Below are 11,399 nucleotides of genomic sequence, written 5' to 3' on the forward strand. Positions count from 1 at the left end.
TTTCATATTAAGAGCTATTTTATCTTTAACATGAAGTAACTTGTGAAATTCTGCACATTTTTCAAATTGTAAAATACAACTTGACCCCAGTCTCCACAAATATGACGTGTCTGCTGCGTTGCGATTTGATTTTTTATTTTTTTACACCGCTAGTATAAACATTACATGGATTAAACATTGTGGAAAAACTAGGTTGAGCTAGACATTATGTAAATTATAAGCCAAGTATGCTATTGGGACAAAAGTTTTGGGATACATTGCAGCCAAACTCTTAATCTAATCAATCAGTGGGTGGGCTGCAGGTGTCATGTCCCGGTCTCTTAATGCTTTCCTTGTAATGTAGTGGAGCTCAACAAGTACCAGTCAAATAAGAATGTATTCATACATTTACAATCATCTTCATCTTTGCAGGCTGTACTTCTCCAGCCAGGTGAGGGGGGAGTCAGAAAGGGAAAGGTTGTTGTTGGCCTATCAGATCAATGAGGCCATTATAGCAGGACACTTCCCCATCAATAAGGAGCTGGCTCTGGAAATGGCTGCCTTACTGGCCCAGGTCTGAAAGTTCAAGTTTCGCATCTATATATTACTTTTTTAATTGTATTTTTATTGTCTGTTTTTATTTACCTATCAGGTTGAGTTTGGGGATTTTGAACGTCCCTTCTCAAGTCCTGGACCGGTTCAAACTAAGTCCAACCAAACTTTGAAACAGGTCCTGGAGAGATTCTACCCTAAACACTATCGTCGGACCACATCTGAGGAGCAATTTAGGTAGCAGAATAAGCTTACAAAAGTACAATTTTAATTTTATATAACAATAGTAATCATGCTGAAGCTGCAAGCAGCAATGAACGAGCCCTTACACCTGCTTTTTTTTTTTAATGGTGAACCCTTGAAATAATTGCCTAAAATTTTTGCAACTAAATTGGAGTCCCAATTCACCCAAAATGGCTGCTTCAAACCAAAATGGCCGACTTCCTGCTCCTGTTTCGGGCATGAGTTTTTAAGATGATTTTGTGCGTCCCGTTTTAATAGACCACTGATTTTTGTTTTGATCTGTGAAACTGGAAGATTATCTCTGGAATAGAAAGAGGTGCTCGGACCCTACGTTTTCATCAGACATTAAGTTGTGCAACGCAACTTTTTGGGAGGCTTCAAGAAGACTATGATTGGTAATTAATTTATTTATTTGTGTCTTTCAAGACAATTACTCCAGCGTCTCTCTGCACGCTGGTCCTCACTCAGGGGTCGAAGTTCATCCGAGTGTGTCAGGATTTACCTGACTGTTGCTAAGAAGTGGCCTTTCTTTGGCGCCAAACTGTTTGAAGCCGAGGTGAGTGTTTGTAACTCAAATATAAAGTACTCAAAAAATAAAATACCTCAGCATTACTATGCTGGTAACGGTCTGCAGTTATTTATTTTATAATCGACAGACCTCGATTATGACTTGATCTAAACCATATTTGATGGTCTCTGCTTTTGTTGAAGTTTAGTTTTACAACAGGTGGGTTTTTTTGTGTTGTTTACACTTCACTTGCATCATCAGATATTCAAGTACCAGGTTTTTATCAACATTTGGAAGAGTCCTGATTTTGATCTGAGGATATTCAATTCCTTGATTAATTAATTATTTCTGAGCCTTGAATTAGGGGGCATGACAAACTAAGGGTAAATACACCTAGACCGTTTTAGGAAAGTTTAGTTGAAAATTTGGACTGGTAGAGAGTTAAAAATCATTTGATCGCAGCAATCTTAGGTTCAATCATCAGTCAAAATCATTCATGCTACAATATAAACAGCTGTTATTAAATGTTAATATGTTTAAGACAAAGGACTTTTTTTTTTAACCATTTACCAGGTAATGAATTTCACATCTTTGTCTGCATTCTTTTAAAACAATAGTTGCAATTCAACTGAAAAGCAAATTGTAGTGGAGAAAAATCGAAATACTACTGACAGTTGATTATTAGTGACATTTTACACTACATCTGTACATTTACAGGGTCATATCATATTAGCATTTTTTTGTTAGTGTATTAAACAACAATTCGCTGAAATTGAAATAAAGATAAAGATGTGTTATAAATTAATTGAATTTGTGTTTTCAGTCCATCACTCCCTCTCCAGACCCATCAACACGTGTTTGGCTGGCCGTTCACGAAGATGGTATCAGTGTTCTGGAGCACAACTCTATTGTGAGCTTCATTCTGGTCACACGCACATACTATTACTCACTCTACTGAACTGCTGTGTTAATCAAATTTAAAGTAAAAAAAAAAAATCATTTTAAAAGTTTTTGTGACACAACGTGAGTGGTCACCAAGAGTAATTGAATTGTTGTCGAGCCAGCGGTCAAATTATTTACTGTGTTGTCATCAAAAGTGTCACTTGGCTAGTACAAAAGCACATAACCTCTTTTCCTTTTTTCTTTTTTTTTAGAAACCGCTGGTGTCCCACCCCTACAAAAATGTGATGACGTTTGGGGGCTGCAAACAGGATTTTATGCTGGTGGTGGTACAGAACAGCGGTAACAACACGAGCAAAGATAAACCCTCGGAGAACCACACATTTGCTATGGACGTGTCAAAGGTTAGTGGAAAAATGTGCATCAAATTCTGCTTTATTGTGACCAGGAATCCCACAGATCTTTAAAACGCACAGAATCCACGAATCTATTCTCAAAATAAATTGACATTCTTAAAAAAATCATTTCTGAATTACTCATGGTCACATCGCGCAATCACGATAGCAGAACGAGCGGATGCATGTCATTTATGTACTGTGGCAACTTTGGACAACATGAGACAAGGGGAACATTATGAAGTTAAATTTACTTTTAAATGGAGTTTGAAAATGATTTAAAAGTCTTAAAATTAACATACCTTAAGCTGTAGAGACCCTGTTGAGTCCCGTCACTTTAAATTAAGCACGCACGTAAACACATACATAAAATGTGGCTTTAGGTTTGTTAAATAAGAAAGATCTGACACTGATTAAAAAATATATATATATGATATGATATAACTAACCACTGTACAGTCAATAATTACACAGAGATTTATTTTAAAGGAGACCCCCCCCCCCCCCAATTTAAAACAGTTCACAGGTACCATAATAAGAGTGTATCATTTTTCAACAATCATTCATTTAATAAATAACACTATTCATTTCAATAATGTGCAACAAAAAAAAGTTCTATCACATGAATGTACAATTTTTTATATAATCGTGGGTCTTGTAATCACTAATTATATTACATAGGTCGCGCGTCGCGCCTTACAGGAGGCTGACATGTTTCGCCGCCATCTTTCTGCCCTGGATATCCGAAGGAAAAGAACTTTGTGACGTAGTTATTTGTGGTAGGCTTTCGAAGTGTGGACGCTCCGAGGCACCGATTCGTTGCATTCTATTAGTTCACCACTAGCTTTAAATTCTTCTGTCAAAATGCACAAAGGAAAAAGAGTTACAGTACACGTAATATTCACTTCTCTTTTTCACCCATAATTTGTCCCCTTTGATAACCTAATGAAAAAGTGAAATTAAGTGTAAGATAGCTAACAGGATCAACAGAGAGTATTGCACATCACACTTTTGTATGGTCACTTGTTGCTAGGCAGAATAATTATTCTTTCTCTGTTGCTCCAACAGCAGAGAAATGACAAGCAGACATAGTAAAAAAAAAAAAAATGTCAGAAACGCATTTAGGTCATTTCTCATTAAAATGACTACTGCTTGAAGGAGACTTGATTCACTTCACCTCGGCTTCCCCTTATGTTAAACTTCACCCAAAGATTTGCCCACAGGTGTACGTTTGTATAGAAACGTGATTCAGTGGTTGGATGCACTGACTGTTGTGTTTCACAAACAGATCAGAGAGATCACCCTCCTCGTCTCCAGCTACATCAACAGTGCGCATCAGCAGAAGGCCGCAGCGCATCACCTCTCCGCCCCTGCTCTCATGGTGGCCCAGCCAGTCAGCCTGAAGTGCAAGGAGCTGAGGAGCAAGTCTCCGCCAGCGCTGGGTCGTCCCAGTAAGACCCCCACATTGTTGTGACAGCACAGTTCTGATCTGGGTTTATCAAAGAGAAAAAAAAAAAAGGTCAAGTCTTAGAGGCCAGAATTTCCCCGCACACAATATTTGGGAGATGACGTACCACTTGAAAGGGATTCCGCTCGTTTTATAGGTACAAAGGTGCAAACCAATCTGAAGCATTTCTCGTTGAGTCAACACTGTTTACTGATTGACTAAGCTAACGTTCTCAATATCATTCATCTCTGTTGTGTGGTTCATGTGGTCTGGAGGAAAAGGATTATATATATATATATATATATATATATATATATATATATATATATATATATATATATATATATATATATATATATATATATATATATATATATATATATATATATGCCTAGTGCACGCTGTTCTGTAATGAAGGTCATGTTATGTAAGAAGTGATAAAAGGTCATAACAAGTTTGAAGTGATGGAAAATGATGGAAAGTAATAGCCACAGCATAAGCTACATCTGCAGAATCGAATTAGACTGGAGGAGGACAAGAATGTGTTTGGAAAAAAAAATCATAATACTGTTTGGTTGACACGACTGAGACATGCTTCTCGTATTTTCCTTCCCTCCTAAAACTTCTATGGTCAGACAGATTGTGCAGGTGTACCTAATATTCTGGCTGAAGTATTTGCAGTGCAATAAGGGAAGTGAAGCTGGTGAGGAAGAAGGACGAGTTATAAAAGAGTAGCAATCCCGCCAGCAATGTGCTTCGTGGTTACTGAATAACCAGGAGTGAAAGGTAAGCGACACCTATACGAATAGTGAAAATCTTCTTCAAGCTGCAGAAGGATGTTATGTGCGACATTTACCACACGCTTCATGATATCATTGCTGGGGGGAAAAAGTCATTTAATGTAAAGGTACTTTTATATGATCTTCCATTGATGTCAGAATGCATTTTATTTAAATCATTTTTTAGCATGCATAAGTGAAGAAACGATAATTAAAACTACAAATGTGTGAAATTCCAACTTTGTCTGTCATGTTCAGTTCATCTCATTAATCCATGCCTTCAGCATGACAGGCCCTTTGAGCACGTATTGGGTTCGATTCCAGCTTAAAGTGGAAGTCAAGTCAAAAATCCACCTGCTTTTATACATCTCAAGGGGCGGCCATTTTTCCACTTGCTGTCGACTGAAAATGACATGGCTCAGGTAACAGAAAATCATAACACATAACGTCATTTTCAGTCGACGACAAATAGCAAAATGGTCGACCCTCCCCTGTGATGGATAAAAATGTGTATTTTGCTACTTATTTCACATTCTACAAGAACAATATTAATCACAATACCATGTTTACACAGGGGGGGGAAATATTTGACTTCCCCTTTAACTCAATCACTGCCATTGACGGCTATAGACGTCAAAAATTCATTTGAACAATTTGTATTAGTTTAACATGTTTTCCACTTTTGTTAACAAGAGTATGAAAACCTAGATTTTTTTTATTGTACATTTAAAACAGATATACAATTAGTGATGAATCGTGAGTTAACTAGTGAAGTCATGCGATTAATTATAATTTTAAAAAAATTATCGCCTGCCGTGATTAAAAAAAGATTATTAAAAATTAGGGACGTCAGACGATTAAAATATTTAATCGCATGACTTCACTAGTTAACTCACAATTAATCACAAATTTTATATCTGTTCTAAATGTACAATCAAAAATGGAAAAAATGTTAAACTAATAGAAATATTAATATAATAATAATATTTTTAATTTATGGCAGTATATGAGTTATGGTCCATGTACTAGTATGGTCTTTGTCTTCACCAGTAGGACAGCTTCCCATTACTAGTGAGTAGTGAGGCACTAGTTGACAACTGCATGCTACCAATGCTATGAGAGGCACTAGTAACACTCGTAGCTCACAGTTGTCAACTAATCTTGCCTCACTAGTCACATGATGTATCTTCCTCGACTAGAATGGCAAAGTTGTCCTAGTGAAGATAAAGAGCACCCTTCAGCTGGATATCAAAATATTGAATAACTGCTCAAACCCTAGTCATTGTTCAGAGACACCTCCCACTCCCAAAACACGCAGCCTCAAGTTGCTCCTCCCCGCAAAATTTCCCCTGCTGTCTAATTGGAGTGACTCGGCGTGACGTGTTGATACCGTCAACCGCCACCTGACAGCAAATGACACTCCCTCATTCCAGCACTCTTTCACACAAGGCAGGGGGAGGACATACGATACCCGACCTGTCCGAACTAGTTTTGAGATGTGCTTTTGTTCCAGGTTGCTGTGGTGACTAAAAAAAAAAAAGGGGGGGGGGAGCGACAAGTGGGTGAGGCCTGGAATGAAACGGTAAATTACAAGTAAATACAAATAATGACACTATTTCCCTGTTTGCTTATTGTGTGACGAGTACAAATAAATAAATAAAACCAATCACGTTTATTACTGCCATATGCCTCAAAACACACAACACAGTGTTTTGATTGCTGTAGAATTGTATTGCATATGAAATAGGTTCATTTTGTTTATTTGGCTTCATAAGACGGGTTGAAAATAAGAAACCAACCCCAGTATGAAAAAGAAAAAAAAATACTACAAAAAGTCATTTTTATTTTAAAAACACTTCTGTTATTATTATGATTATCCATCCATTTTCTTTCACCGTTGTTCCCATTTGGGTCAGGGGTGAGCTGGAGCCTCGGCAGGTGAGAGTGGGGTCCACCTGACTCGGCATCAGCCAATCACAGGGCACAAGGACAAACAATGATTCACATTTACACCTGTAACTACTACAGTGCTTCTTACTGCTTGTTACTATCATGATGTCAAGTTTCTGTAAATGACTTGACAGAATTGACACAAGGATTAATTTGCTCATGAACAACCCTATGAACAAGTTACGGCAGGCATCAAAACACCTGTCTCTATTTTAGTTAGTGAATGGCTATTTATTTTGCCACTTCCGCCATTTTGACTTTTGACATTTCACCAGCAGTGTGAAATCCTTTTAAGCAAGAGCTTTTCTTGTTGTGTCACTGGGTGCATGAATAATGTCTGTTTCTTCAAACAAGGCAAAACCTGACTGGCAGGTTGAGCGCAATCCTGAACGGCTTCAGAGACAAACACATGCATCGAACACACCTCCCGACAGTGTCACCCAGCCGGTTTCATAGTCAAAACAGTATTGCCAGTACATATATCGTACCCATACTGCACACACTCAGCTAGAAAAACAAATCCGGAGTAATACGTTGAGATGTCAGTAACATTTGTGACAGTTCAGTTTCTATCACGTAGGACAGGACCTAGACAGTAAAATAGGTTCAAGGTCACCTTGAGTCAACCTTGAACCCTTTTGGGGGGGGGGCAGCATCACGCAGTTTTGTTTTCGTAATCAGTGGCCATTAAGCACCAATTCAATAAAAAATTAACCATGGGGCAGCTGCCCGTCTTCTCAAAGGTTTGCGCGTGAAGCTCCACCATTTTAAACACAATTTGTAACTAATGCACTGTCCATTTAGTACACCAGACCTTCATGTCAACATGAACGTAGAGAATCAAAATTCTAGAGAAGTTAAGGCATTATTTATGCAAACACTTGTAATAATCCATTAATGGAAACTACAAAAGTAGTCTGTTTTTCCTCATTCATCATAAATGCATTTGGCATCAACTAATATATGCATTGTAAAGAATGGAGGCACAAGTGGCTTATTAGCCCAGCATGAGTCATTGCACTATAACGCACCTTTAAACAAACACCAATAAGCTTCAACCACAGTCTTTAAATGGTTTTATTAAAAACAATCCAACAAAACACACACTTGTATGAAACTGTACAATCTAACACAATTTAAACCGTTCAGTGTCTAAAATTTAAAAGCCACATTTACGAGGACACATTTTAAGCATGGAATAGAAGTGGAGGAGTGCCAAAAACTTTACACAACTTATAAATAGAAGGCAGTATGAATCGCATGTTGATTGTTCCTTTACAAAAATTTGTCTTCCTTGTAGAACTGTGTATGGCACACTGCAAGTACGTGCGTCCAACGAGGACTCTGGCCTCCGGCAGCGATGAAGAATTTACATGGGCTCCATCTCTCTTTGCTGCACAAAAAATAAAAAGGTCATCATTAATATGAAATATGAGAAGGTTCTAAGATGAAAAATCTCTGAAGCATTGCGTTCTACTCACCTGAGCCTTGTTGTACTTCTGATTTTGACGCCGTCTCAGGAAGAACTACACACGGACAGAAAACAAAAAAGAATTGTTAATAACTAATGCTCAAGATGATCTCCATACATTTGGATTTTCATCAACTCACCAGGAGTAGCAGGCCGGCCACCACAGCCAGCACGACCACCACGATGACTGCAATGATTCCACCGGTAAGATTCTTCATGGTGAATGTTGGTGGCTCCTCATCCACGTAGTACACCACGATGTCCTCCATTTCCATTCTCTGGGAGCCGACAACGGGCTCAAATTGTTCCTGGTCCTTGAACAGTGGCAGCACTTTCACCTGAAAGGGGAGGAGACGGTCAGTATGTTGCAAAAACAAAAAATGGTGTTATTTAGTAGTACATTACATCTTTCTCCATGTAGTAGGCCAATTTGGTCAGATCGCTCTTGCGCTCTCCCTTGGGCTTCATTACGTCCACCACAATCAAGCGGGCATCAGGATCATACTGCAAGAAAGAAGAAAAAAAAAGTTCTCCCAAGTGTTGCTTCAGGTGTAAATTCACGGTAAACAAACGCTCAAGAGTCCACTTACCTCAATCTCTTTGACCATGTCTTTGTTAAAGTTGTCATAACGCTTATGGATAGCATCAGCAATAGCCCTGTTAGGGAAAGAACACTTTTTACTGCAAACACTCAGATACAATGCTTAACAAATCTCACTCTAGTATGAGCTGTCCAAAATTAACACCATTGCATGTACTTACACTTTCAGTTTACTAGCATCAACATCACCCGTCATCGGTTTGTGCTTCAGCTGAAGACGGACCCAGCTACGAGACAAAATATTTTAGGGTTGTACGAACAAATTATAAGTTTCCCTTCTGCTCCGCAACACAAGCCGAGGATGAAACAACTTACTAGGTCTCCACCAGCTTCTCACACTTCAGGTTCTTGTCTCCCTTGTCTGTTCGGCGAACACCGGCGCTGTTGACGCACCAGCACTCCTCTGTGTTGTTGCACTGCTTGGCCTTGAATTTGCCATCGTTCTCACACTCTGGGTCGTAGATGCCGTCATTGTCCACAAAAGCGCTCTCCACGGGCTTTCCTCCGGTACGAGTGTCCAAGCCTTTTTTGGCTCTGTACATCTCAGCCTTCATCAAGAAGCACTTGGGGATCACTGGAGATACATGGTGGTTGAAAAGCATGTGTTAAGTTGACCACTCAACCCATGTTCCTTCAGCAAAAGTTGGATCATTTACTTACAGTCATCGCAGTTCAGCTCCTGTTTCATCTGATCACCAATCAGGAGGTAACACTCACAAGGATTTCCATCACAGGTGGCCCATTTCATAGAGCTACATGAACCTGGAGAGCAAAACACCAGAATTAACATCATGATGGAAACAAGATTAGTGCTAGAACATGCATTCAAATTGTGTGATAAATTATTAATACGGTTACAATGGCTTCTAAATAGAGAGTTCAAACATTTGAAAATGAAATTGTTCATGATTTGACATTATTCATTAAAAAGGGCGAAGGTCAGGAAGGTTGCACTGTACTGTATTCTATTTATATGACGCCAGTGCAACAAAAGCAAACAAGACGCCATCAAGTCATGGGCGTTGGTTTCTCCAAACAGAGAAGTCCCGGAGGAGCGGGACTAGCAAATTCCCCACCCCCACTCAGCAACGAAACTGAATGCGATTGATATATCCGCATTACGTTTTAAAAATCGGACTTTCCCAGAATATAAGAATGTAACACACCTTCAAACGACCAACATGAGTAATGCTTATTTAAATACAAACAGGTAGGCGAGATATTCTAAACATGGTATAAACCACTGTAAAGTAATTTAAACGTTGAATATTCGTGTTTTTAAAGTGTTTGAGCAACTTGAAACAGTATTATTTTTGTCAAAAAGGTTGTCGAAACGAACGTCCGCTGAAAGCACAACAAACGTTGAATTAATTACTTACAGCTTTGAGCTGAGGCTCCTACCGCGAGGGCGGCAAGCACAAGAACAATCCACATCTTCGTAGTTGAATTAATGGCGGAAAAACCAAGTTAATTGAAAGTCCTCCTTCTCTTTCTTTCGATCCGTCCGTCCGTCGTCCACAGAGGTCAAAAATGGAGTCGAGACAAATAGCTTCCTGTTCTTCTACAGGTGTGTCCTCGTCAAACCTGTTTGAACAGACGAGCGCGGGCAAAGTAAGGTAAAGGCTCACTCAAAGCAGCAGGCGTGTCTCTCAAGTGAACTCTGAGGCGCGTTGACTCAATCACCTGTGGTTGTCTAGTCTACTAACTGATAAATCAAGCAGGCATGAAGAGAATTTATAACACAGGTAGTCTCAATACGTCACGTTAATTTGCATGGGTGGTGAAAGAGGCGGAGTTTGAGGGAATTCACGCGCACCTTTTCCGGTGTGGCCATATTTGGTAATGTGGTTCTCAGCTATTTGAAAGCTTCTTCTTTTTCGTGTGCGACTTTTGGCTTGTCCGGTAATAAAAAATAGCTATTTACCACTTTATGTGAGGTACATACAAAAGAAGCTCCATCAATATATATATATATATATATATATATATATATATATATATATATATATATATATTTCACACTTGCAAAACAGTTCTTAATTGTTTTTAATATTCTGTTTTCATGTAACGTTCTTCTAAATGGATGCTACACTATAGGCAAAGAGGGTATGCACTTCGTGTACATATGTGGAGAATTTAATTTTGTACAGCATTTTAACATGAATACTTAAATGTCAATATTTGAATTGGGAAGTAAAAGTGAAATAATCATACTTTTCTGAAGTTTCATTTTGAGTCCTTCAGATCTTGTTTTAGTAGAGCTTCTCTTAATAGGAGACTTTTGTATCAGTATACAAACACTTAACTTCACATATGTTAATATCTAAGATACAAAGGCAATTTGACTAATTTATGTTGAATATTAAACACATTTGAAAGCCTTTGAAATTCAACACTGTCACATGATGACGTAATAGATGACCTAAGACCGTATGTTGAGTCAGTATGTTTTAAGACTGATACCAGTTTTAAGAAACCATTTCTGTTGTGAATCATGGACGGCCGCAGATGAGTCACACCTAACTAAGTTTCAATGATTATTTACCTTAGAAATATTGTTCACAACATGCACTC

At 38.5% G+C, this 11,399-nt stretch overlaps 2 protein-coding genes across 4 annotated transcripts in view; one reads left to right on the plus strand and one right to left on the minus strand.

The window, feature by feature from the left end:
• plekhh2 (pleckstrin homology domain containing, family H (with MyTH4 domain) member 2) overlaps positions 1 to 4,365 on the plus strand; it is a 28,330-nt gene extending 23,965 nt beyond the window's left edge. For all 3 annotated transcript variants that reach the window (XM_086093744.1, XM_086093745.1, XM_086093746.1), the window contains 6 exons: positions 412 to 553; positions 632 to 768; positions 1,201 to 1,330; positions 2,106 to 2,192; positions 2,437 to 2,586; positions 3,866 to 4,365. In XM_086093744.1, coding sequence (XP_085949870.1) covers positions 412 to 553; positions 632 to 768; positions 1,201 to 1,330; positions 2,106 to 2,192; positions 2,437 to 2,586; positions 3,866 to 4,051 — 832 coding nt within the window. In that variant the 3' untranslated portion in view covers positions 4,052 to 4,365. The remainder of the gene's footprint in view (positions 1 to 411; positions 554 to 631; positions 769 to 1,200; positions 1,331 to 2,105; positions 2,193 to 2,436; positions 2,587 to 3,865) is intronic.
• A 3,447-nt stretch (positions 4,366 to 7,812) lies between these two features.
• epcam (epithelial cell adhesion molecule) lies at positions 7,813 to 10,552 on the minus strand. The gene is made up of 9 exons (XM_086093843.1): positions 10,205 to 10,552; positions 9,486 to 9,587; positions 9,141 to 9,399; positions 8,987 to 9,052; positions 8,815 to 8,881; positions 8,630 to 8,728; positions 8,365 to 8,562; positions 8,235 to 8,279; positions 7,813 to 8,146 (listed from the first exon to the last, which is right to left on the minus strand). Exons 1-9 carry the CDS (start codon positions 10,257 to 10,259, stop codon positions 8,123 to 8,125), a joined length of 915 nt encoding a protein of 304 aa, XP_085949969.1. The 5' UTR covers positions 10,260 to 10,552; the 3' UTR covers positions 7,813 to 8,122.
• Between the last annotated feature and the right edge of the window lie 847 nt (positions 10,553 to 11,399).

This window comes from Leptonotus elevatus, chromosome 13 (assembly GCF_054856555.1).
Source record: "Leptonotus elevatus isolate MCC_2025b chromosome 13, RoL_Lele_1.0, whole genome shotgun sequence".
NCBI lineage: Eukaryota > Metazoa > Chordata > Actinopteri > Syngnathiformes > Syngnathidae > Leptonotus > Leptonotus elevatus.

Coding starts and splice junctions, on each gene's coding strand:
- epcam (XM_086093843.1), bottom strand. CDS start 10,259: ATGTGGATTGTTCTTGTGCTTGCCGCCCTCGCGGTAGGAGCCTCAGCT. Junction 9,588..10,204: donor AGGAGCCTCAGCTCAAAGCT/GTAAGTAATTAA, acceptor TTTGCTCTCCAG/GTTCATGTAGCTCTATGAAA. Junction 8,882..8,986: donor GATGCTAGTAAACTGAAAGT/GTAAGTACATGC, acceptor TTTCCCTAACAG/GGCTATTGCTGATGCTATCC.